This window comes from Psittacula echo (genome assembly GCF_963264785.1).
Source record: "Psittacula echo genome assembly, chromosome: 2".
NCBI classification, from domain to species: domain Eukaryota; kingdom Metazoa; phylum Chordata; class Aves; order Psittaciformes; family Psittacidae; genus Psittacula; species Psittacula echo.
The window spans coordinates 116,160,325-116,183,358 of record NC_137737.1 but is presented as its reverse complement, the minus strand read 5'-3'; the positions used below and the strand labels follow the sequence as shown (position 1 = coordinate 116,183,358).

General features: G+C 37.2%; 1 protein-coding gene across 1 annotated transcript in view; it reads right to left on the bottom strand.

The window, feature by feature from the left end:
- Nucleotides 1-23,034, bottom strand: part of ASXL3 (ASXL transcriptional regulator 3) — a gene marked incomplete at both ends in the record, with an annotated part of 121,807 nt that overhangs the window by 36,870 nt on the left and 61,903 nt on the right. Inside the window, 3 exons of the mRNA XM_080611937.1 lie at nucleotides 2,081-2,200; nucleotides 3,114-3,231; nucleotides 15,988-16,109. Coding sequence (XP_080468063.1) covers nucleotides 2,081-2,200; nucleotides 3,114-3,231; nucleotides 15,988-16,109 — 360 coding nt within the window. The remainder of the gene's footprint in view (nucleotides 1-2,080; nucleotides 2,201-3,113; nucleotides 3,232-15,987; nucleotides 16,110-23,034) is intronic.

The window sequence follows — 23,034 nt, the reverse complement described above, 5'->3', positions numbered from 1 at the left end:
TGTAATCAGTTTTAGCAAAGTATTTTGGAGTAGCATGGAAAGCAGTATTTCTGTGGAATACAAGAATATGCCACTACTTCAAAGCTAATAACTCTGGGAGAAGTTTATAACAAAACATATGACAATGGTTTTTACATCATTTTCCACAAAGACATTTTGAATCCTTATAGAGCTACAAACCAGAGTTTGAGGAGATCACTTCCCAGATCAGAAATACAACCTCAAAGATGAGAGAGAAACTCAAGCTTACAGCTTCTTGGAAAAGAAGAGATCAGTCTCCAGCACAGAGAATTAACTATGAAAAGGTTGGAAGCACTATGGTTCTACACTGAAATATAAAAAGCAAAATAGGAAAAGGATAGAAATCGCATAGATGGCAGAATAAGTTAACTAAAAGGGAGAAAAAGTCATCATATTTAATGGGAGCTCAGAAAGTCTACCAATCACAACATACAGTGAATGTCAGGCAGATCAGCAGAGTTTCAGACAATCAAACAGTGTCTGGAACTGAATTGTGCATTATATAGGACACTGAACCTATTCTCAAAGATGCTCAACAACTGTTGTACTAGTATCCCAAGAAATACATGTCATAAGAGAAACATTTCAGTAGGTATGAGAACAGAAGTCATTAAAATTTATACACAGCTCCCCACATTCCAAGCATGGTGTCCCAAAAGGCCAGAGGATTTTTTTTTGAAGTCTACAAAAAAATTTAATGAATTCACTCTCCATTTGGTACCATCAGCCAAAAACTGATGAAATATCTGAGGATGGGGAGGAATGTATACATCAAATTCCATATTTTAGCCTTGAATATAGAGCAAAGTTACAGGAAATCATCTGAAATTGAACATATCTTTGCATAGCAAAAGTTGTAACACTGAAGGAGTATTTTTGGGTTTGAATAATATCAGTGGATGAACATGAAGGACTAGCTATCCACCTAAGATTGATCAATAATCCGCAGAGAGATCATATAGGAAACCAAAATGCACTTTCATGGGAGGCTGTGATCCAATGATTGCAGGAACTGCCAGGAACTGCCAATAGCATATTTAATAACCAAGCTATGACATTTAGGAAGTAAAATACTTTCAAGGTATTTTACAGGATAGTTACACATAAAAATAAAACTAGGCCTGATCATTAATAAAGAAGAACAATCCTATCACCATGAAGACAGATGGCTGGATCATCCAGCCACTATAAAAATCTTGTTTGCTAACTTTTCCAATATGGCCATGTTGCAAAATGATTCAGTAGTCTGCTGAATGCAAGCAGTCCTTTGTAAAGATAAAGAAACAGTTATGCAATTATTCTACTTTACTTTAGCCGAGACAAGATTCTTAGTGAACACTACATTATCTTCTCCTTAGGGAACATTTCCAATTATATTTCCTGCAGAGCGGGAAAATCTGCCTATCTCATGAAGCTACTGAGAATTTACTCTTAGCATCTCTTCAGAGAAGATTCTTCATTAATTACAGATCATCATCCATGAATCTTGCTAAAAAAACACAGAAAATAAAACCAGAAACTCTATCTACCACTTCAAGAGATGTAGCTTCAAAATAATTAAGGATCCAACCGAAGAAACAAAGGAAGAGAATCAACCAAAAATTATATGCCAAATCTCTATATGTCATGGAATAACAGAAATGAAGAAAAGAAGGTAAACTTCTAATAGTGCAGGTACGTGAGCAAGTATGCTATTGACTTTGGGAATAAATACATATTAGACTGCAAGCAAATTTAACAGGAAGAGAGTATTTGCTACACGTGTCCCCGTCCCCCAGAAAATCATAATGCAGCAATCAGAAGCTAATTGCTAAATGACCTCTCTGCCTGCAGTTGCTTAGGTCTGCCAACCTTTAAAAAGCCACTATAGAAAAGTATTCTGGGGGGGGAGAAAAATTGCCCAAGGATCTTCCAGGTAGCCAGAAAGAAAGATGCTTTCTTCAGAAATGGTCAGCTAGACAGATAAACCAGAAAAATAAAACTTTTAGGGAGAACACAGTGTTTAGAAAAATATCAGTATTACAATAACAAGCAAGGTAATTATTTCACTCCTACTCACCTAAACCAGATTTTTTTAACCTCTTTAAGTGCTGGTTGGTTTGTTTTCCAGTTGGAGACTTTTGCCCATGTTTCATCTCTTTATCAGAACCATCTGCTTCACCATTTTTAGATTCAGATCCTTAGGAAAAAAATAAAAACCGCCAAACGTGATACTGATGCACTTGTACCAATAATCCCCCCAGTACCCCTTACGAAAATAGGATTTTAAAAAACCTGACATCTATTTGCTGAAAGGCAATACACCTTTTTCTGGTTACAATATGATTCCTCATCATCAGAGGAAATGGAAGTAAAAGCTCAATAAATCAATTAAGTGCTGAAAACTAAGGTTTACTGAACACTGCAGTCAATAAAAATGTTCATTGATCTAATAAAAATAAAATTTTCCTATAACGCCCACGGGATATCTTTAAAAATACTTTAACCACAATTTATGGGGCAGTAAAGTAATATAAAGGGGAAAAAAGATCATTCCTTTGTGAAGAAACATTTATAGAAGACTATACCTGGATATATAGATATACCTGGAAATAAAATTGTCAATTTCTGTTAAACATAGTCATAGAAATCTCTTAAAATGAAGCAACTTAACCACCAGAACTAAAGGTCAAGGTTATGCTGCAGTGATGAGCATGGTACCAGAAGAAGAAAAGCTAACAAAATGATCTGAGTTGAGACACAAATTCATATTCACAGAGAAGCTTGTCTTTTTTCCCCACCTCCACTTTTCGAGACACTGAATACCAGCATGTGGTCCTCCATCAGAGTTCCAGTGCCAAACAAAATGTTACTTTGCATTCCTTTAAAGCTGCTATTATCAATTGTCACTTAACTGCATGCCTTCCATTCTATATTAAAGCAAAATCTCTATCCTTCAGACACCAGATTTGATGAGGAAATATAGACATTAAACAAAGCCACCAAGTGGAAACATTATTACAGCAGATCCAAATTCTGTGTGCTACACAGCTGATTCAGAGGAAGGCTCTGTACCTCCAGCTGATCTTGCAAAAGGTCCTTTAGCTATTTACCTGAAGGAGAATCCGACTGCTCGTCAGACACCTTTAATGGTGTCAAAACAACACGAGGAACAGTCTTGTTTACCATCATTGAGACTCCATTTCTTCTTTTCTGCTGCTGTCTTAAAGCCTACAAAAACGATAACAAAATGTAAAAATGTAACAAAAAATAATGCTTTAAATGAATAACATGAGACATTTCTCTACCATTAAACTGAATCTCTTACAATAAGCACAATTTACATAGCTACTGACTTGCCAGAATTCATACTTGTCCCCTTTATGTCATTTTCCTTTTAAATATAAAATCAGGCTTTTTTTTTTTATAAAGAGAAAGAAGATGCACCTTAGATCATTTTCTAATCATTTTGACAATAAAGAAGCACATAACTATTTGCTCTACCTTAGCAGTACAACATGATAACCCATGGAATGTGAAACTAAGACTTCTAAGTAAAGAAAATGTAAAATAAATGTTTCAAAACCAGAATAAAAATGTGTATGTCTGCACATCACTCGCAGGTGCATCCTCTCAGTATACTGCTCAGTCAATCAAGTTAACACAGAGTGTCATCAGTATGTACAGCATGTAAGGACTACAGTATTGATGCACTCACTCAGCCGTGAGTAGTGCTGCACAAAATCACTGAACATGGCAGGAATCATTTATTTTCGTGAAGGGAATCAGTCCTAATCTTGGAAACCTTGCAGCACTTGGCTTCTGTCTGCTTGACTTTGGGCATTAACCTTCAGAACACGAACACGATGGTGTTCTGGCAAATCTGGGGAAAAATGATACAGGAATAAATCTCTACAAATGGAAGTGCTTTGTGTTTCATAAATGGATCAAATACAGGGTTGATAATGTAATGCCAAATATTTAAAGATTAGAAATAGCAAATACCTGTCAGGCTGTTTTATACAAAAAATGTTATCTGATTCCAAAAATTTTAAAACATACAGATATGAATACCTGCCAATTCATAGATCTGCAGGCATTACAATTGTGGAATTAATCAGAATGGGCTGGGCTTAATACAGATCTCTCCTATCCTTCTGTCTGTTTTTCTCCAATATTACTGTGCACACTCTTTTTATAACTGTGATTTGTGTTATGATCTAGGGAAGGATTTATTAAAGTAATACTATAGCACCAAGGGACATATTTTATATGAATTATCCCTGTAGGTTTATGAACACGAATGACTGATGCCTTGTAAGGTTTAAGTCTGTAACTTCAATTAATCTGTAATATCTTGCCAAAATGTTCACACAGCTAAATAATAATAATAAAAAAAACTCTCTGAAAATAAAATCGATGTCACTCTATTGCTCTAAATAACACACTACACAACATAAAATACACCAAGCCACACAAAAGCTATTTCATCAATTAACCTTTTTTATAGTACCCTTCTTAAAAGACACATAAGCACGCTGCAATAAAAAGCAAATTAGAACACTTGAAATCAAACAAAGAGAGGAAGCTGGTCAAATCTGCACTGAACCAAGGAAACAAGCAGAAAGCCACAAAGAACAGCCTATATTTCATACATCCGTGAAACAGAAGATTTCTACTCGTATTGAGCAAGCACAGCCAGACTTGTGGACAGAAAATACAAAAATTTCTCAAAAATTCCCCAAAATTCCAAAAATGACCCTCAGTGCACAGCCCTGCCAAGCTAACCAAGTGATCCTTATTTAAATAGTAACACAACTGAGACAGTAACAAATAGTCCACTAAAAATTAACTGAAAAGACAGCCAACTTCTGTGCTAACAGCATACCAATATAACCACAGCCCAAACTTTGAATTATTGTGCCCCACAGCCTCATTTGCCTGATGAGCACAGAGAAGAAATATCCATCCTCAGTGTCATACCCTGGACACAGGAGTAAGAGCCCAAATGATGTCCCATGTTTTCCTCTAGCTTCTTCTTGCCATTTCAAGATAATTTCCACCTCTACCAGGGACCATAGCCTTGTTGCCAGCATCCCTAAGGAAATACCATTATAATGATTTATAAAGCCACTGTGACAAAGGTAGATTCTTTGTAAAGCCTCAGAGTTGATTTTCAATGCTTTAGACATAACTGCCATGAATGACAGAAAGTATGCAAAAGTGTATCCTCCAACGGTGACAGGTAGGAAGCATTCGTACACCTTAGGTGACATGTCAGTGTGTCAGAGTGAGAGCAGCCCTACCCAGTCTTTGTCAGGCACACCACTTACCTTCTTTCATGACCTTCAGAAAGCCACTTGTGGACCTTAAGCATACATTTTTGCTACTAATCTGGCACTCCCAAGCAGCACAGGCCACCCCATGCTCACAGAGCATTACTGCAAGACAGCACAGTTCATCCCAGCACTGCCTTGACACTCAGAACCACAAGCAGTAGGGAACACAGATGGGAGCATGCAAGTGTTGCTACCAGAACTATTTACTTTTAGGCATAGTCCACTTCTGAGCTCCAGGTAAGCACCCAAACACGCGAGGATCAAGTACAGATCTTACACACATCATTTCCCTTTGACATACATTTGCTTTTCAGGGTTTCCTTTCCCCTAATATCCATTGTTTCACTGACAGTCCCTCCCCCATCTCCACCAGTTTAACAATGGAAGGAACTGATCACCATACAGGACACATAGTTATGTTTGGAAAACTGTATGGGATAACTCAAACTGACAGTAAAGCTACACACATGGACACCTGGAAGACAGGCTGTAGAATGAAAAAGAAACAAACCCAAAACCAAACAAAACCATGAAGAAATCAAAATCTAAGCCAAAGTTTTAACACAAAGTGCCAATGAATTATACTGTGCCCAGAGAAGAAATTAATTGTCTTCCCTATGCCTTTCTATCATAGAATCAGAATGGTTTCGATTAGAAGGGACCTGAGAGATCCTGTCATTGCAACCCTCCTGCCACAGGCAGGAACACCTTCCACTAGACCAGGTTCCTCAAAGGCCCATCTAACCCGGCCTCGAACCCTTCAGGGATGGGGCATCCACAACTCCTCTGGGCAACCTGTGCTAGTGCCTCACTACTCCCACAGTGAAGAATTTCTTTCTAATATGTATTCTAAATCTATCTTATTTTTTGTCTAAGAAAAATATGAGACGGGAGGAGGATACAAAAGTATCAAGTAAATAACCTAACATTTGATTTGCAGGGTAAAGAGATAGCTGAGATTTTGCTCAGTCATCCTGTTTACTGGGACTTAGTATTCCTAGCTAATCACAATGATTTAGTGTTAAATTCCTCTTTGAACTTAAAGCTCCAAGATCTGAAATTTTGGATAGACAAGTCTTTGCAAGATAACACTAGAACCAGCCCAGCAGAGGGAAAAATTGCTGACACCTAGGTACCAGTAAAGCCAAACACTAGAACAAGTTAAGTATAAACCAAGGGCACCCTGAGCAGCCCCTGCTAAGGATGAACATATAACTTCTCTACACTTGGCCTGAGGGATATTAATTTTAGGAAACAAGACTACTGTAGGATAAGACAAGAATCTTGTATCCAAAGATTAATTCTACTTAGCTGGGAAGTCGATGGGATTACTCAAAGTGAAACATACACCAAAGGTTTTGCTATATTGAGCTCTTAGTGCATCAAGTTAATTTACTGTTTTCCTAGCCATTATGAGCAAATAAATCTCTAGGTTTGGCTCTTACGGTGAAGGGAATAAACACAAAGTAGATGAGTCAAATTTGTAACTGAAGAAAATGAGGAATTTTGTAACACATTCCAAAGAAAAATGGTTCCAGATCTCACTGCAGATATAGAAACAGTAACTAACACGACTACATTGGCATCTTTTACCAACACACCCTTTTGCATCTCATCCATATTTAGAAATATATAATGTGCTAGCTAGGCTTCCTACAGACCTGCAAGAAAGAGCTGATGATTTTACCAAATGGTAAGATGTTGTTTTTACTATGGAAAGCAAGAGAGAAACACATATAGCACATATAATGGCTTACATAATGTATATTTTTCTTTAACAAGACGCTGTGTTTACATTTCAAATGTATTCAATCACTTCGCACTAAATGCTTCAGTTAAAAAAGCTGCAAGTTGTAAATTCCTAGAACTGATCACTGTTGAAATATTCTATAAAACATTACTACCATCCTATCTGTGCAGCACATAAATAAACAAAGAAAGAAAATTAAAGTTCACATGGGACACAAGTTAAACATTAAAAGCTCTAGTAAAATCACCACCGAAACATAGTACTTACATCCAGCCTTTCACAAGCAGGTTTGCAAAGGACATCTGTGAATCTCTCACACATAACGAGTATGGAGTATTCCCAGTATTCTCATTCATAAAAACGAACCAGTGACCATCTGTTGAATAACACTGCTATGGTCATTATAAAGAGTTTGGCATAATTAATTTGTTTAACGAAATTATTTTTCTTGCCAAAATCTTTAAGTAACCTATCACTCCATTTTCATCCAAAGAACTCAAAATAACATAAAAAAATGAGTATTGAACACACACAAACTCTGAAGATAGATGGCAAAAGAAAAACACCATACAATCAACAGCAATCTTCTAATTCCAAGCAGTTTTTTATAAGGAGGTGACAAGAGCAAGTCTCCTCCTCTTTTTTGGGGAGTTTATGCCCCTGCTGGAGGAGAGCAGTGTGTTGGAGGTTTCATGAATGCCATTATCTGTTCTTAGGAATAATCGTTTCATATTAAGTTGATCTTAACAAAGGAAAGACTTCTTCACCAATGTGACAAAAGGGTTGACTCTCTTTACTAAAAACTAATAAAGTTGTCTTTGAAGTAGGAATCAAAGGAAATAATATCAACTAAAAGGTAACTGGAGAGAGGGGAAAAATATATCCCCAAAAGAGCACCAAAAGCAAAATGTCAAGCTCTATGCTCTGGTTTTACTGCTACTTGGGATATGCTTTCATTATTTTTCTTTCCCACATCTTTTCAACTCAGAATGAAAACATGCAGCATAGAGATAAATCATTAATGCAGAAAACCATTTTCATTTGAGCTTAAATGTATGACATGCTGAGAATGTTAAAAATTAAGTTATTAACAACAAAGATATGTAACACTTGGCTGCATTAAGCAACATCGTCCCAGATTTCTATTTGTTCCATAAATGTCAACTCTACATTCTGAAACTCCTATCATGAAAATAACCTTTGAAATTTCACACATTATGGATCAGAAATGTAAAGCTATGGAATTCTTCCGTTCTGCCATGTGAAAAACACAAGCTATGATACACTGAGAAAAGTCTATTGCACAAAATAAATAACAACTCTACATCACGGTCATGGCTCCCAAATTGGCAAAGATGAAACAGATTTATAGTTTATCACTGACTCACTTAACATCACCATAAAAATACAGTCTTTGTCCTCTCTCTTATCCTCGTTTTGTTAGTAAAATTAAGACAGCCTTTAATTCCCATGTCTCTATTAAATTAAAATTTCTCAGTGGCAACCTTTTTCATGAATACACAGAGCAGTTAAAATAAAACAGTAAGCACCACAAATTATGAAGAATAAACACATTATTATTTTCAGGATGCCACTACTTCTTATATTAAACATACATTAAAGGCATGCAAACATAAGATTAAAACAGTAACGAAGATGTATTATGAAAACAGTTACAAAGCACGAAGTGCCAATTCCAGCATAGAGGAAATTAATTTACTTCCAACCAGACTTGTACACCAAACATAACAGTAATGGTGCCAAGTATACACAACCTCTCATTTGGAGATGAAGAGTAGTGGTAGAACACCAGGCAGGAAGTTTGGAGACCTAGGGTTTATTTCCAAACTCTGCTAGTATCTCCACATATATTCTTGTTCCATGCCATCTTCTACCCTGTGACACATATCTGTATTTGGAACAAAAATAATTTCTTGCTGCTTATTTGTTCTTTAGGTCCCCACAGTGGTTTGGGTCTTTCTGTACAACTACAGTATACATTAATAACTGGACATTTGTCTGTACATTGACCAACATTGAACTAAAGTGCCTGGACATCTGTGGTGCAGAGACAGAGATGTGTGTATTCATGTAAGGTGCCTGTACACCTGCAAGCCAGCACTGTCTCCTATAGCATTACAATAATGCAATCACAGCTACAGTTGCTGCAGATCATGACAGACTGCAAAATAAACATTTTTATTGCTTTCCCAACCACAGAAACAAGAGAAGGACAAAAAACCGTGATGTGTTCAACATCTGTTCTGCCTTGCATGTGAATGGGAATGACAACGGCATATGCATCGACTCAGAGACACTTCTTTCCAAAGAGTGTTTGTTGGTTTCTTTTTGTCTGTGCTTATTTTATTTTTGTATTTTTTTTTTTGTAGTATTAAAATAGTAATACCTATAATCTGAAAAGTGCTTTAAAAGGAAATCTGTTTCTTGGAACAACAAAACACATGAAGGTAAGGAAACAGTTTGTAGAAAGCAGTTTAAAAACCAACAAAAATAAAGGTAGCAACAAAATAAAATCACAAATAAAGAATACAAACCCCTTTAACAGTAATCAACATTTTCCATTAGGTCAAATTTGCAAACATACTCTGCATAGGGTCCAAAGCACACAGTGGGAGAACGGACTGCCATTCTCCAGTTAAAAAAATCTTGTCATATTACCTCTCCAAGAATTTAAACTGCACCAGTGTAAGCGGTTGGAGTGTAATGCCTTTCTGCCAAACATCCTGTTTCAGCTTGGGTTCTACCACATGCCCACACACCCTGAGCTCACAGCCTTCTGGAGACCTACCCAACAGCTCCCGGAGCAGCATTTGTAGATAGCTGCTCGTCAGCATTTTGTAGAAGGCTTCCTAGAGCTGTTCCAACTCCTGTCTTTCCCTGAAAAAGCCAACCATTTCTAGGACACACTTCAAAATCAAGACATGATTAATTTTCACCTGGGTATAATTTCCTGTTATAAACTATTCAAATCAAAAGCTGTTACTTTCATTTGGCCCAGAAGAATATACTCAGACATCCACTGCCACTATATGGAAAAATCATGTAACATCACTGGAAAAGCTTGACTGGGGCTCCCATCTCCATGATATTTGTCATAAATAGAATAGCAATGACCAATTCACCTTAAAGAGTTCTCCAGGTTACTTAAAGAAAAACATTATCAGACAAGTGCAGTGCTTAGAACTAGGCCACTATCTTCAGCTTGAATGTCTGAGACTTGGGACAAGTCTGTAGATGCAACTGCACCTACAGAAAAGAACAAAGAGCACTTTTGACCTATATTTGGGAAGGAGATTCCACCACACAGCAGTGGTAGATTTAACCAAAGGATATTTCATGCGATGACATATTTTGAGGGACACTATAGAGAGGCAGCTATACTTCAACACAGTACTGTTCTAATGTCACTTTAAAATTTTTTTTGATTATTTCTCCGAGTAAGAAATCGTGGAAAACACATTTATTAAAACAGAAAACATGCAGGATTGCTGCAAAAAGCATGCTATGCCAACAACCCCAGGGGAAACCAAACAAGCACAATGCCCCAGCAACTGGGAGCTAGTTGTTAAAAAGCGGTACAAAAAGAATACAGGGACTGTGTGGATTCCTATCCCTTTTTTTCTATCACAGATAAGGGCCGAGGACCACAGGGATGACCCAGAAGAAAGTCTCATAAACACTGTCTTGTGTCTTACCAAAGCACTGTGTTGAGCAGCTGGTACATGCTGCCTATGCATAGGGACCTTTAGAGGGACATACCGTGCAGCCTGCCTTCGGGCAATGCATGTACTCCCTGAAGAGCTCCTGCTGGAACTCTTGCTCTTCCAGCTTCTTTTCCCCATTATGCAGTCTCCCTGCCATAGTTTCTCTGTCCTCTTCCCTAGACTTGTCTTGGCAATCAGAAAATCAGTTTAGATTATCATCTTCGAACTTCCATTTTCCTGAATGCATTTTGTAAATTCCACTGTCCCTTCCCATGTCTCTCTAGAAGTCAAAATGCAACATGTTTTCCTTGCTTTCCATTTGTTGACAGGAAAATTTGTCAAGAATCATCACTTATGTTGCCAGACATCTGAACAAATGCTTCAGCTAGGGAGCCAGAATTCTCCACCTGTGGCCTTGGTAAATTTGTAGCATCTGAAATGAAACATAGGAAAATGGTTAGCAGAGACACTGAGAAACTGCAGCAAACTCTCTACACCAAGGAATTCAGTAGAGAAAAATACTTCTCAGTTCACAGTGGATTTTCAGAGTCTTTCAGGAAGACACCCTGTGCTCAAATCTAAGTGATAAGGACATAATCATAACAATCTTCTCTGTCACCTTTGGTTCTTTGGGGGCAAGGAAGGGCGAGGAGGATAGGCAAATATTATCAGGCTTGTATAAGAACATGTGAGTAGTTGCTCAAATGAGTCAAAGTATAGACACCACAGACAGACTCATTGGATTACTTCCTATGGACAGCAAAATGCTTCAAGATAACCCACATCTGGCTGTAGTCAAGAAAAGAAGTCTTAGGAGAATGAGTGTGGAGGTAGCAACACTGGTGAGTTTGCTCTTGTTCTTCTCTCAAAGCAAGATAAGCAGTGTGCCTGAGCTGAAGACAGGAAAGCAAATCCACACCAGCATCAAGGGAGATCAGGATTTTATCTTCAGTGCCACTTGGGCACCTGTGTTCTTAAAAAAAAACCAACAACAAACCCCAAAAAAACCCAAAACAAAAAACCCAAAGAAATCTTGATAAACTAGTCCTGTGAATTTGGGTAAAACGGGGCTGACTTACACTGTTCACCATTTTGCTCTGAAATTTAGTCTCGTTGTTTCAGATTGTGGGCTGGTTTCTAATAATAACTACACTAGGGCTAGAAAAGTCAGACCGAAATGTTATTTGGAGCTGTATAGGTCTAATGTCCTATAATTTAGAAGCAACGCATGAGCCAAACCATAATAACCCACAGCTCTCTTACTGCTTGGGGCCTGACAGCATCCACTGGAAAAAAGGGATGTGGAGTTTCCACTTCCACTATAAGACCAAATCATATGCATGGGTTCCATCCTTATCCATAAAAACTGCATCTACCCACTTTATGAACAAAATAGTGGCACATATATAAACCCAGCCAACAAGCATGCAGACAAAGCCCAAAGTTAAAAAAAAAAACAAAACAAACCATGGCAATAACATACCTTGTGTAGACTCCCTTATTTCCTGAGCTTCTCTCATCCCAAACCCACTTGGCTGCTGTCTCTGGAGTTTCTGTCTCTACAAAGAGATCTGGATGCCCAGCACAGTCTCAGACATGTCCTGGTCTGTATTCAGATCCTGAGTCTGAATGGAGTATCCTCTCTTCTCCCAACAGAAAATTTATGGGTACCCTTCTTGTTGCTGATTCCAAAGTGCCATAAGTGAGGCAGGATTTTCTTCCATGTCTGGGAGGTCTACTATTATCCCAGACATCGTTATAGTGCATCTTCGAGTTCTTTATCCTCTCTTGGTACTGCCCCAGGAAACAACTGGTACACTGATTGACAAGGTGCTCTTATATTTGGCTATCAGAGTCCAACAGACACTAATACCACCTCAATGTCCTGGATATTCACACATGCTCAGTGTTACCTACAAGAGGCCAGTTTGCAGGTGTGATTGTTCTTCTGAGAAATGTTCCAAGAACCTCTTGATAAGATACAGACAAATCTGTATATAGTGAAGACTTCCAAAAAAAGTATCAACTCAAGTCAAAGGAACAGAAACTGGACCAGAGAGGAGCATGGTAGGTACTATGCCATGAATTGATGTCCATACTTGAGTTAGCCTTGTCCAGAGAAAGAATAATTCACACAGTAGTGTGACCATGTACCACTGCTAGCAGATGCAGATGTAGTTCAGTACTTTCCAAGGAAGAGGTCCTTACATGGGTTTGCATGCCAAAACTCTCGAGTGTGAAAATGAGGTAAATCAGCATGGAACTGATCAGTACTGATAAGGACTTAGCATGTGACAGCATGCCATTAAACTTCGTGTCAAAGGTACTAGATCACCAACAGCTGGGTACACATACCCATGCACTTCCAAAAGCAAAAGGGAAACAGAAATCTGTAAAATCTGCCATTAGAAAGCCAAGCACAAAAGGCAGCTCTACACCACAGACGGTTTTGTCTAAACCCTCATGAATGGGAACTATTTTGTTGGACATTACACTCAGATACTATATGAGAGCAAAACTGAAACTCCCTCAAAAATGAAAAAGAAGCATGAAATACACTCAGTGGTAAAACACTCAAAACCTTTCTCCCAGTAAGGACACTACGGAAGGCAGTGAACTCAGAAAGTTTCCAGACCAAAATGGCAGCCCAGCCTTTGAAACTTGAGGACATAAGGTTTGACTTGTGCCACAGACCTTTTGAGAGCCTACTGCAACTGCGAACCTTCTTAGCCCCTGCAAAATACTCCAGATCCACTGTTACCTGAGAGAAATCAGGACCAAGAGCCAGGGCTCAGAAAATGCCCTTTCCTCTAAGCTCCCAGTATATCTCAAGAGATGCAGTGTTGTGACTAATTTGATTCATGAGAGCATTCTAAAATGCAGGCTGTTACAAGGAAATGTGAGATTGCTGTTTGCAATCTAAACCCAGGAACGAGCCTCTAGGATTCATTACAAATGAAATCATATGTACATCCAGCATATAATACTCTAAAGAGAATTAAATATGACTAGAAAGGTTAATAAGTAGATAAAAAGTGGAGAAAATCTTCTAATTCTAGCTCAGATCTTTAAGCAGTACTTCATTTTATCAACTTGCCTCTCACTTTAATTTTAATGGATTGCAAAACAAAACCACACAAGGTCAAGTTAATGTGAAGAACCCACTGTTTTTAAAGAAATTGAGTAGGAAACTGTTTGAAAGACTGCCTTGCAGGTTTCAAATTCTCTGAAGACCGCTTAGCAATAAAAAAGCAATAGCCAGACCCCATTACAACATACATACAGTATATATATGTCCGTATAGATTAAGCACTTTCCAAGAGCATGATGATAGCTCATCTTGTGTTACTTTAGCATGGTACCAGTAAGTTAGTATGAGTTGGAGGAGTGTTTCATAAAGTCATCTAGAAGTTTGTTGTGTATTCAAAGGTACTACAGGTTCTTCTTAGTACAAATGTTAGGTATTCTGTACCCATAAAAGCAATAGAAAGATTTGAAAGTGAAAGAATAAATTTCCAACAGCAATTTTATAAATAAAAATGCTGTTAAGATTTATCCACTGCTGCTACAATATCAAATTAAATCAAATCTACACTGTGTATATGGCAGTAGCCAACACCTGAAACTAGGGAAAACAAATCAAAAATCCACTACTATTCCACAATACAAATGTTCATTTGTCTAACACTGTGCATAGAGAAAACATTTTACTGATAGCTGTAATAATACCCTCATACTCCAAAGTACAGGATCTCATTACCATTAACTTAATTAAAACTAATTTATTTTTATTGATTACTTAACTTTCTGATGTTGCTCTAACCCTGATGCCTTAGGGGATGTTTTCTAAGCTTTCCATCAATGTTCTGACTTTTTATATTAATTAAGCTATTCTGATAGGTTTGCCCTCTGAAAGATTATTCTCAATGCTATACATCTCCTAAATGACAAACAGTAGAGCTTAAACAGTTATACAAGTTCAAACATTTGTGGCTTTGCTCTTTTTTTTCCCCTCCTTTCCCTTTGCCTGCTCCCTCCAGCCCTAAGAAAGTTCATATTTTGCAAAAGAGTACAGAAGAGTTTCCAAAAAGAGCGTCTTTTTCACAATTATCCACACAGATAGTAAGCTGTTATGTGCCCACTGTTTAATTTTCCTGACCAGACAGATGTGAGACCCCAATCCAACAATCTTTTCCAGTCCTCAAAGCCTTTAAGTACAAGATTGCCTTTTGTGAATGATAAAGGTCTCTTAATTTTAGTGGATTTAAACTCAAACCGCATGAAAAACTAAGCACAAACACTGAAGTGTTTTGAAGAGATGTGGACAGGCTTTGTTTAACTTAAGCCTAAATCAACAACCCAGCAACAAACTACCCCATGAAATACTAGACCTCCATTAACCTTAACTAAGAGAGCAGTTATGAGAAAACAATAAAACCACATCATCTCTATCCTAAACCTTTAGAAAAGTTGTATTTCATTTTTTATTGTGTTTACAAGACTAAATTTCTACATACTCAGAATTTAAAAAAAAAAATAAATCATTTTCTCCTCTCAATTTTAATATTTTAGCTTTTCTATTTGCCCAGCTGTAAAGTGAACACATTTGGCACTGTTTGGAAAATAATTTTCACATTGTTATGCTTTTCATTAACATCTGACTTTCCATAATCAGCTACTTTTGCCAGGTTTTACTACTTATTGCAACCTAAATCATCCAAATCACAAGTTATTAAAAAACACCCAAATCTACCCCACTTGTATACACTGTAGTGACATATACAATATGAAACAAAAATTACTTAACAGACCATAAAGAAAAACTGAACAGCGAGTATACCCAGATTCTTACCTATCTCCAGAACTTCTTTCAAAATGTTTTTTGAAGCCTCACATAAAAATTCCCACGCAAACGCTTATGTAGGAAAAGCAGGGGTGTGATAACGTAACCAATTCTGCTTATGTGAAAAGCATTTAAAAAACATTAAACTCACGAGAGACAGCAGGACTGCACCATTGGAAAAAAAAACAAACAAACAAACAAACAAACACCACTAAACAAAGTACTAAAAATGCTCAGAAATGCCTTGAAATTCTGTTGAGATGTTATTTGTCTAAGACTGACACATATGCTAAAGGGAAGCCAATTGACTATCAGTCAATACAAGCTTACCTGCTTAAGTGCTTTCTTTGTGTGCTGCTGGAAGGAAGATACTAGCTTGCTTTGCACTGGTGCATTAGTAAGGCTTGAATCACGATTGGAAGACATTTCTTCAGATGTCTGCTTTGGGCAAACTTCATAAAGAGAGAAAGAAAAAAAAATCAGAATACTGTTCTAGGGGTTACCTTTCCTGTATCTTGGAAAGTCCTGAGGACAGAAAGATGCCTGGAAACAAAAATGTCACTCTAAGAAATTTAACTAATCTTGAGGTCCAGATAAGCTGAAAATCTGGTCATATTCTAAATAAACGCATTGCTTCACAAATATTTGTACCTCATCACACCCTTTCTATGCAGTTCTGGAGACCGGCATATTTTCACATCTTGAAAGGTAACTGAAATAATTTAACTATGGTTTTCACACATTAGACAAAAATTATCTTTCTCACTAAGACATTTTTAATGGATTATTACATGTCTAAGTTTGTATTTATACAAGAGACATTGTCCTGGGTTCAGCAGCAGCAGTCAGTTTTTCTTCTTCTTAGTAGCTGGTGCAGCGCTGTGGTTTTGACTTTCGGCCTGGGAATAATACTGATAAAGCCGATGTTTTCAGTTGCTGGTCAGAATGTTCACCCTGACCAAGGACTTTGTGAGTCTCATGCTCTGCCAGGGAGGAGGAGAAGCCGGGATGAAGCAGGGACAGGACACCTGACCCAAACTAGCCAAAGAGGTATTCCATACCACAGCACGTCATGCCCAGGATGTGTAACTGGGAGTTCCTGGAAGGGCTAGATCACTGCAGGGTGTGGGTGAAGTACCGGTCGGTAAGCGGTTGTATTCTCTTCCTTGTTATTTCCTTTATCATTATTATTATTGGTGGTAGCAGTAGTGATTTGTGTTATATCTTAGTTACTAAACTGTTCTTATCTCAACCTGTGGGAGTTATATTCTTTTGATTCTCCTCCCCGTCCCTCCAGGAGCGGAGGGAAGAAAGGTGGTGGGGGGGGAGAGAAGTAGACTACGTGGTTCTAATTTACAGCCTGGGCTTAAACCACGACAGACATTAATGAGCCTGTCTTCTAGAAATATTTATAAATATGTAACATCGTGCGAGATTATAATGGCTTTTTAGGAGCCACACTCATCTATTTTATAAGTACTTCCTGGAAAAGCTAAGAACACACACTTTCCTGTTTAACGGGTAGACTGGAATAACATTCTGCAAAGAGGAATTCTGGTCTCTCAGGTAATCCACACTGCTACTTGTCAGCCTTCTAAATAATGTATGTTTTAATGAACACACACTACAGTACTTGGATTAAACAGCCTCTTGAATACATTGGGTTATGTGAGACAGAAAAAAAGTCTCCTCGTTAAAAAATAAAAGCAAATATGATTAATTGTTTTAAAACCCCAGCCTTATCAAATAGATATGAAAGCTGTGAAAATAGCTGGAGGATCCTATTAGTCTTCGTAGTCAGTAAGCTTGACTAAAAGGGCTGCAAAAACCTTTCTCCTCTTAATGCCTTGCATTACTATTACTCTCACCAGTGTCCTAAGACAGCCCAGCTAAAACAGCATTAGTATGGATCCAGAAATTAAGCAGCCTTTTTTCCTTTCTCGTCTGCTGACTCAATTCAAGTCTCTCTCTTCCAGCACTGCACAAAGCTGGTTTGCATGTTGGCATACCTTCTTTATAATCTCTGCAGAGGTATATGGTTTTTTAAGCATTGCCACAATTCACACATCTACCAGAACAGTTCAATGACACTCAAAGCAGCTGCAGACATGAGCCAGGAACAATTTTAGCCCAATGTTTCTGTTTGCCTATGGTTTTCTCCTCCCGTCCTTCAGTGGGACAAGCAGATACCTGAAGCAGCACTCTTAACTCCCTTGCCTTTAGCAATGTTTCATAGGAGAAATATTGTAATGAATTTTTCTTTGTGTTTGTAAGAAAAAAAAGATAGACACAATTTAGTTATCAGTAATTAACGGCCACCATAAGATGTATGTGATATAAAACATTAGTTTTCACACTGAAATTAAAAATAATTAATACTTGCCTCACAAACAGAGAATACACTTTGTTTTATGGCATTGGCAATATGCCAAGATGATTTTCACATTAGCTTAAAAAATTTCATTAGCAGATAAGACTAATCCTATTTTGTCACAAGATTTTTAACTGATATTTGTCACCTTTTTCCCTTATACATGAAGGATTTGTCAAAATATACAAAGAAGCTGCAACACAAAACAGATTCTGAGTTTACAGCATCACCTGGTTTAGATCAATTTTTTCCACATAATGAGCAAAGCTCCTATGAAAAAAGACAACTTAAAGGAGAAGGAAAGCGTCAGCAGAAAACAAACAATAGCTGGTTTATATAATCTAAATCACTGCAATAGCTAAGTTCCCGAGACAATGAACACCTACACCAACATAAAAACCTGACATTTCAAATTACTCAGCTTTAGTCTTTTCCCTCAAAGAGATTTTTTTAACCAGCAAAGTCTGAGTGTCAAAGAACTGAATTAAAAACAGAAATAGTGTGAATACACAAACCCCAGAGCTTAGGATTGGAGAACAAATTTTAAAATTCTGAAGGAATAGAAACTGCTACATACTTAACTGTCCCTCCTAAGAGTGGATATAACATGACCTGTCATGAAAAACTTAATCCTGTTCTCTGGGATGACTGCACCTCCTATCACCTTCTTGTTCAAGTGGGAAATTCTGATTTTCATTACTCTGATCTAGGACATTATCCAAGAGTCTGTCCTATTTATTTTGGTGGTAAAGTTCATCCTGGAGAGGTCTGGCAACACTAACTGATGATGCTCAACACCACAATAATTAATGTCAAAGTCATGATACAGCACAGGAATAAAAATAAACATAGTTCTAGATTAATTTTGTGCTTTCATTCATTTTTCTTTTAACAATATGCTGTGAAATTGTGACAGGGTCTATTACCTCTTATTTTTATCAGTACTTCAATTTTACATAAAAATATTATCAGTGTATTGGTTGCTTTAAAGCTTTGACAACAAAGTTAAATCAAGCAACAGGGATTGTTCTAGTGGGTGAAGCAACTGGAAATGAAACACACTGAAACAATAAATATCTTTCCATCATTGTAATCATTTCTGCAAGTACAGAAGGAATACCTCACTGGTTCAGGCTGGCTCAGTTTAGAACAACCCAAACCTAGTTCTTTCAGAGTTTTGAAAAACAAACTTTTTTCTGTAGTCTATGATTATAGAAATATATATGTGAGGTTGAAATCTGCTACTTAAAAATTTTAAAATTACATTGTGACTAGAGAAACTCAACTTCATTTATAAACAAATGATACTTCCTTTCTAAAATATATTTTGTATATTCTAAATACTTTCCTTAAAATAGTAAGAATTTATTTTAAATATTGTTTTCCATGTTTTAATTAAATTTACTTTTCCATTTCAAACCAGCTTGATATAAATCATGGCTATAAAACTAACCATCTTAGTAAATAAGAGATGTCATTGCCTATTTTCCAAAAGTAGAGGATACAAACATTAAAAATCTAAATACATTATGTTAATTTATATAATTGCTTAATAACTTATACAGTCTATTAACTTTATTAGCAAACAATAATGCTACATAATATTTAATACTTAGGATTTATTTAGAGAATAACCAAGATACTAATTGTTTACAATATGAATTGACTTTTCTGTAGGAAATTAAATACAAATATAAGACAATGAATAAATTTATTCTTTAAAACATGTTCTGCAACTTAGTTATTTAAATCAATCTGTGCTAAACTACAATGCCTGTGACCACAGAATATTGTATTTATTTATTTGTTCATTTATATGGATAACATCCGACTGATTTTCTCTGAATGGGTCAGAAGAAAAAAGAGGAAAATATGACAGGAAAATGTGTAAGTGTTTGAAATAAACATCAATAATCCTAGTGAAAAATTCAGTGCCTTAAAAACAGAGCAGGCATTTCTGCTATGCAAACCAAAGAACACAGTAACCTCAAAACAAACTCAAGAAGAGCCAGCGGTCTTTGTAAAACATACAACATTGGAAATCTGCAACTACTTTATCCATAAGCACTGAAGAGGTATGAATTTTATCAGATTCATGTTTGCTTGAAAAGCTTTATCAGAAAAGAATGCTAAAAATAAACTGGATGTTGGGCAGAAAAAAAAAGAACCCTGAAAGAATGTGACAGATGAAGGAAAAATATTTGGGTAGCAAATAAAGAGGATTCACCATTATTGCTACAACAGAAAAAGTGAACAAGAGCAGTTTTAAACCTACAGGAGGCATTTCCATTTAGTGGAGAATAATTAGGCTCCATTCTTTAAATTGGCTTCTTGTAGGGCTAGGACTGAGTGAAGAAATAAAGCAAAAAAGCAACTATTAAGCCATAAACTGTTAGGTTATGAGCTGGAAAAGCAGCTGGGTTTCTGAAGATAAGACCTCCTTAGTGAGTGTTCAGAGAGTGTTAACTGGAAGGATAGAATTAGAATTACTTAGCAAAAAGAGCATATCGAAAATGTTTTCAACAACCTCCATTTAAAATAACTTCCTCTCTTTCATTTCTCCAAGACAAGTTTTGGCAATTACTATAAAAGGCTATCCTTAATAAAAATCAGCAATGCTATCTTTTAATTTCTGTAATGAAAAGATTGCATCTCTGTAATTTTCTATTACCTTTTACCTTTCCCACACAAGAAATACAACACCTACACAAAAAAAAAAAAATAAATTAGAAGATGTGTTTCTTCAAAGAAACAATTTTTAAAGGAATACAACTCAAAATTATTCTGTTTCACTGCCACTGAAAGTTATTAGGAATAATTATAAACAGATTTATGAAACTAGATGGACAGAATTCCTGGAGTGCTTTAAGGGTCTGATTTTCTCAAAATATATAGCACAATTAATTCTGATTTCAGACAGACCATACTGATTTAAAATCAAACCAGTAAAATCAACAGCAGTTCACTCCCTTCTTTGTTACAGAAACCACAGCATATGAAAAGGATTGTTTACTAATGGCCACATGACAAAATACAAATTAATATTGCTACCATATGCTAAAGAATAGATTCTACCTCAAGCATAAAATGCATGCATTCACTCTAGAGATAGGAAACTTCAGAAAGAACTCCCTCAGGAAAACACACACATAAAATCTCTCTCTAAAATATCCATAAAATTCAGTATTATCTTTGGGTGACAAAGATCTACACTTGTATTGACATAAACTGTTACACTTTGCCAACACAGAGGTATGAAGTAATTCACCTCCATCATTCTTTGATCTCTAGAGCCCAACTTGCAAAATCTGAATAAGTCAGAACCCAACTGTTGCTATCAGTTCTTGAAAATGAAAACCAGTTTGGGAGTTAGTTAATTGTACAAGCTTGCCAAAACAAGCAAAACCAGATGCATATAGCAAGGGCACTACTGTGACTGTAATAATCTTTTTGAAAAGCAATACTAGTACTGTGAAATGACAAATAATACTGAATAGTCTTTTTTGGAAAAAGACATCAAATACCACATCAGTTTGGTAGCTTCCACTGAATTGCATTATATTCTGGGCACGCTTTTGAGCCCAGACCTTTCACAAAGCTTTGAAAACTGTGAATTCATATTCCAAAGGAAGTCAACATTTTCCACTATAAATATACAGTCTGTCATCACTAAGCCACCAATTCCTTAGGCCTCATTAACTCTACTGTACAGCAAAAACCCCTCAAAAATAGATGAGAAAGATCTCTCCCTCAAGCTCCACAGTATCTTCTCTCATTCTTATGGCTCCCCTCCAGTGGCAATGAAACAAATAGAAGTTAAACTTGACCCTGGGTACGGTATTTTTATTTTATAGTTACTTGCAGAGAGATGAAAAAACCCAAGCTACCAAACAAACAAAAAAGTGAAAAACTATCTTTCTGAATTGTCATCAAACACTCTTTATGTTTGAGCTGCTCTTCTGTTACTGTCCTGCTTTTAGAAAAGCCTATCCCACATGCAGATGTTGCCATGTGCAACAGATATTCAGCAGAATCACTCAGCATTATTCCCAAGAAACAAGATGCTAATGATAACAGGTTTCCCTGAGTTGCCAGAAGTTCCATTCCAGAAAGGAACTGAACATCTAAACGTGGACTCATGTTTTAAAACATGGTGAATGTGCATTCCTTACTACAGGAATGTAGTGTCTTTCTAGTCCAGAAGGCACAGGATGTTAAAAGCAGAGTAGCTACAAAAAAAAAAAAAAAAAAATTCAGGATTCAGCATGAATCTGATCCTCTATCATCGACCATTTGATCTACTATGTCTAAGAAATAAGTTCTGCCATTTCATGTTCGCAGTTGAAGAATCATAGAATCATAGAATCATAGAATAGTTAGGGTTGGAAAGGACCTTAAGATCATCTGTTTCCAACCCCCCTGCCATGGGCAGGGACACCTCACACTAAACCATGTCACCCAAGGCTCCGTCCAACCTGGCCTTGAACACCACCAAGGATGGAGCATTCACAACCTCCCTGGGCAACCCATTCCAGTGCCTCACCACCCTCACAGGAAAGAATTTCTTCCTTAGATCCAATCTAAACTTCCCCTGTTTAAGTTTGAACCCCTTACCCCTTGTCCTGTCACTACAGTCCCTGATGAAGAGTCCATCCCCAGCATTCTTGTAGGCCCCCTTCAGACACTGGAAGGCTGCTATCAGGTCTCCACGCAGCCTTCTCTTCTCCAGGCTGAACAGCCCCAGCTTTCTCAGCCTATCTGCATACAGGAGGTGCTCCAGTCCCCTGATCATCCTCGTGGCCCTCCTCTGGACTTGTTCCAACAGTTCCATGTCCTTTTTACATGGAGGACACCAGAACTGCACACAATACTCCAAGTGAGGTCTCACGAGAGCAGAGTAGAGGGGCAGGATCACCTCCTTCGACCTGCTGGTCACACTCCTCTTGATGCAGCCCAGGATACGGTTGGCTTTCTGGACTGCGAGCGCACACTGAAGCCGGCTCATG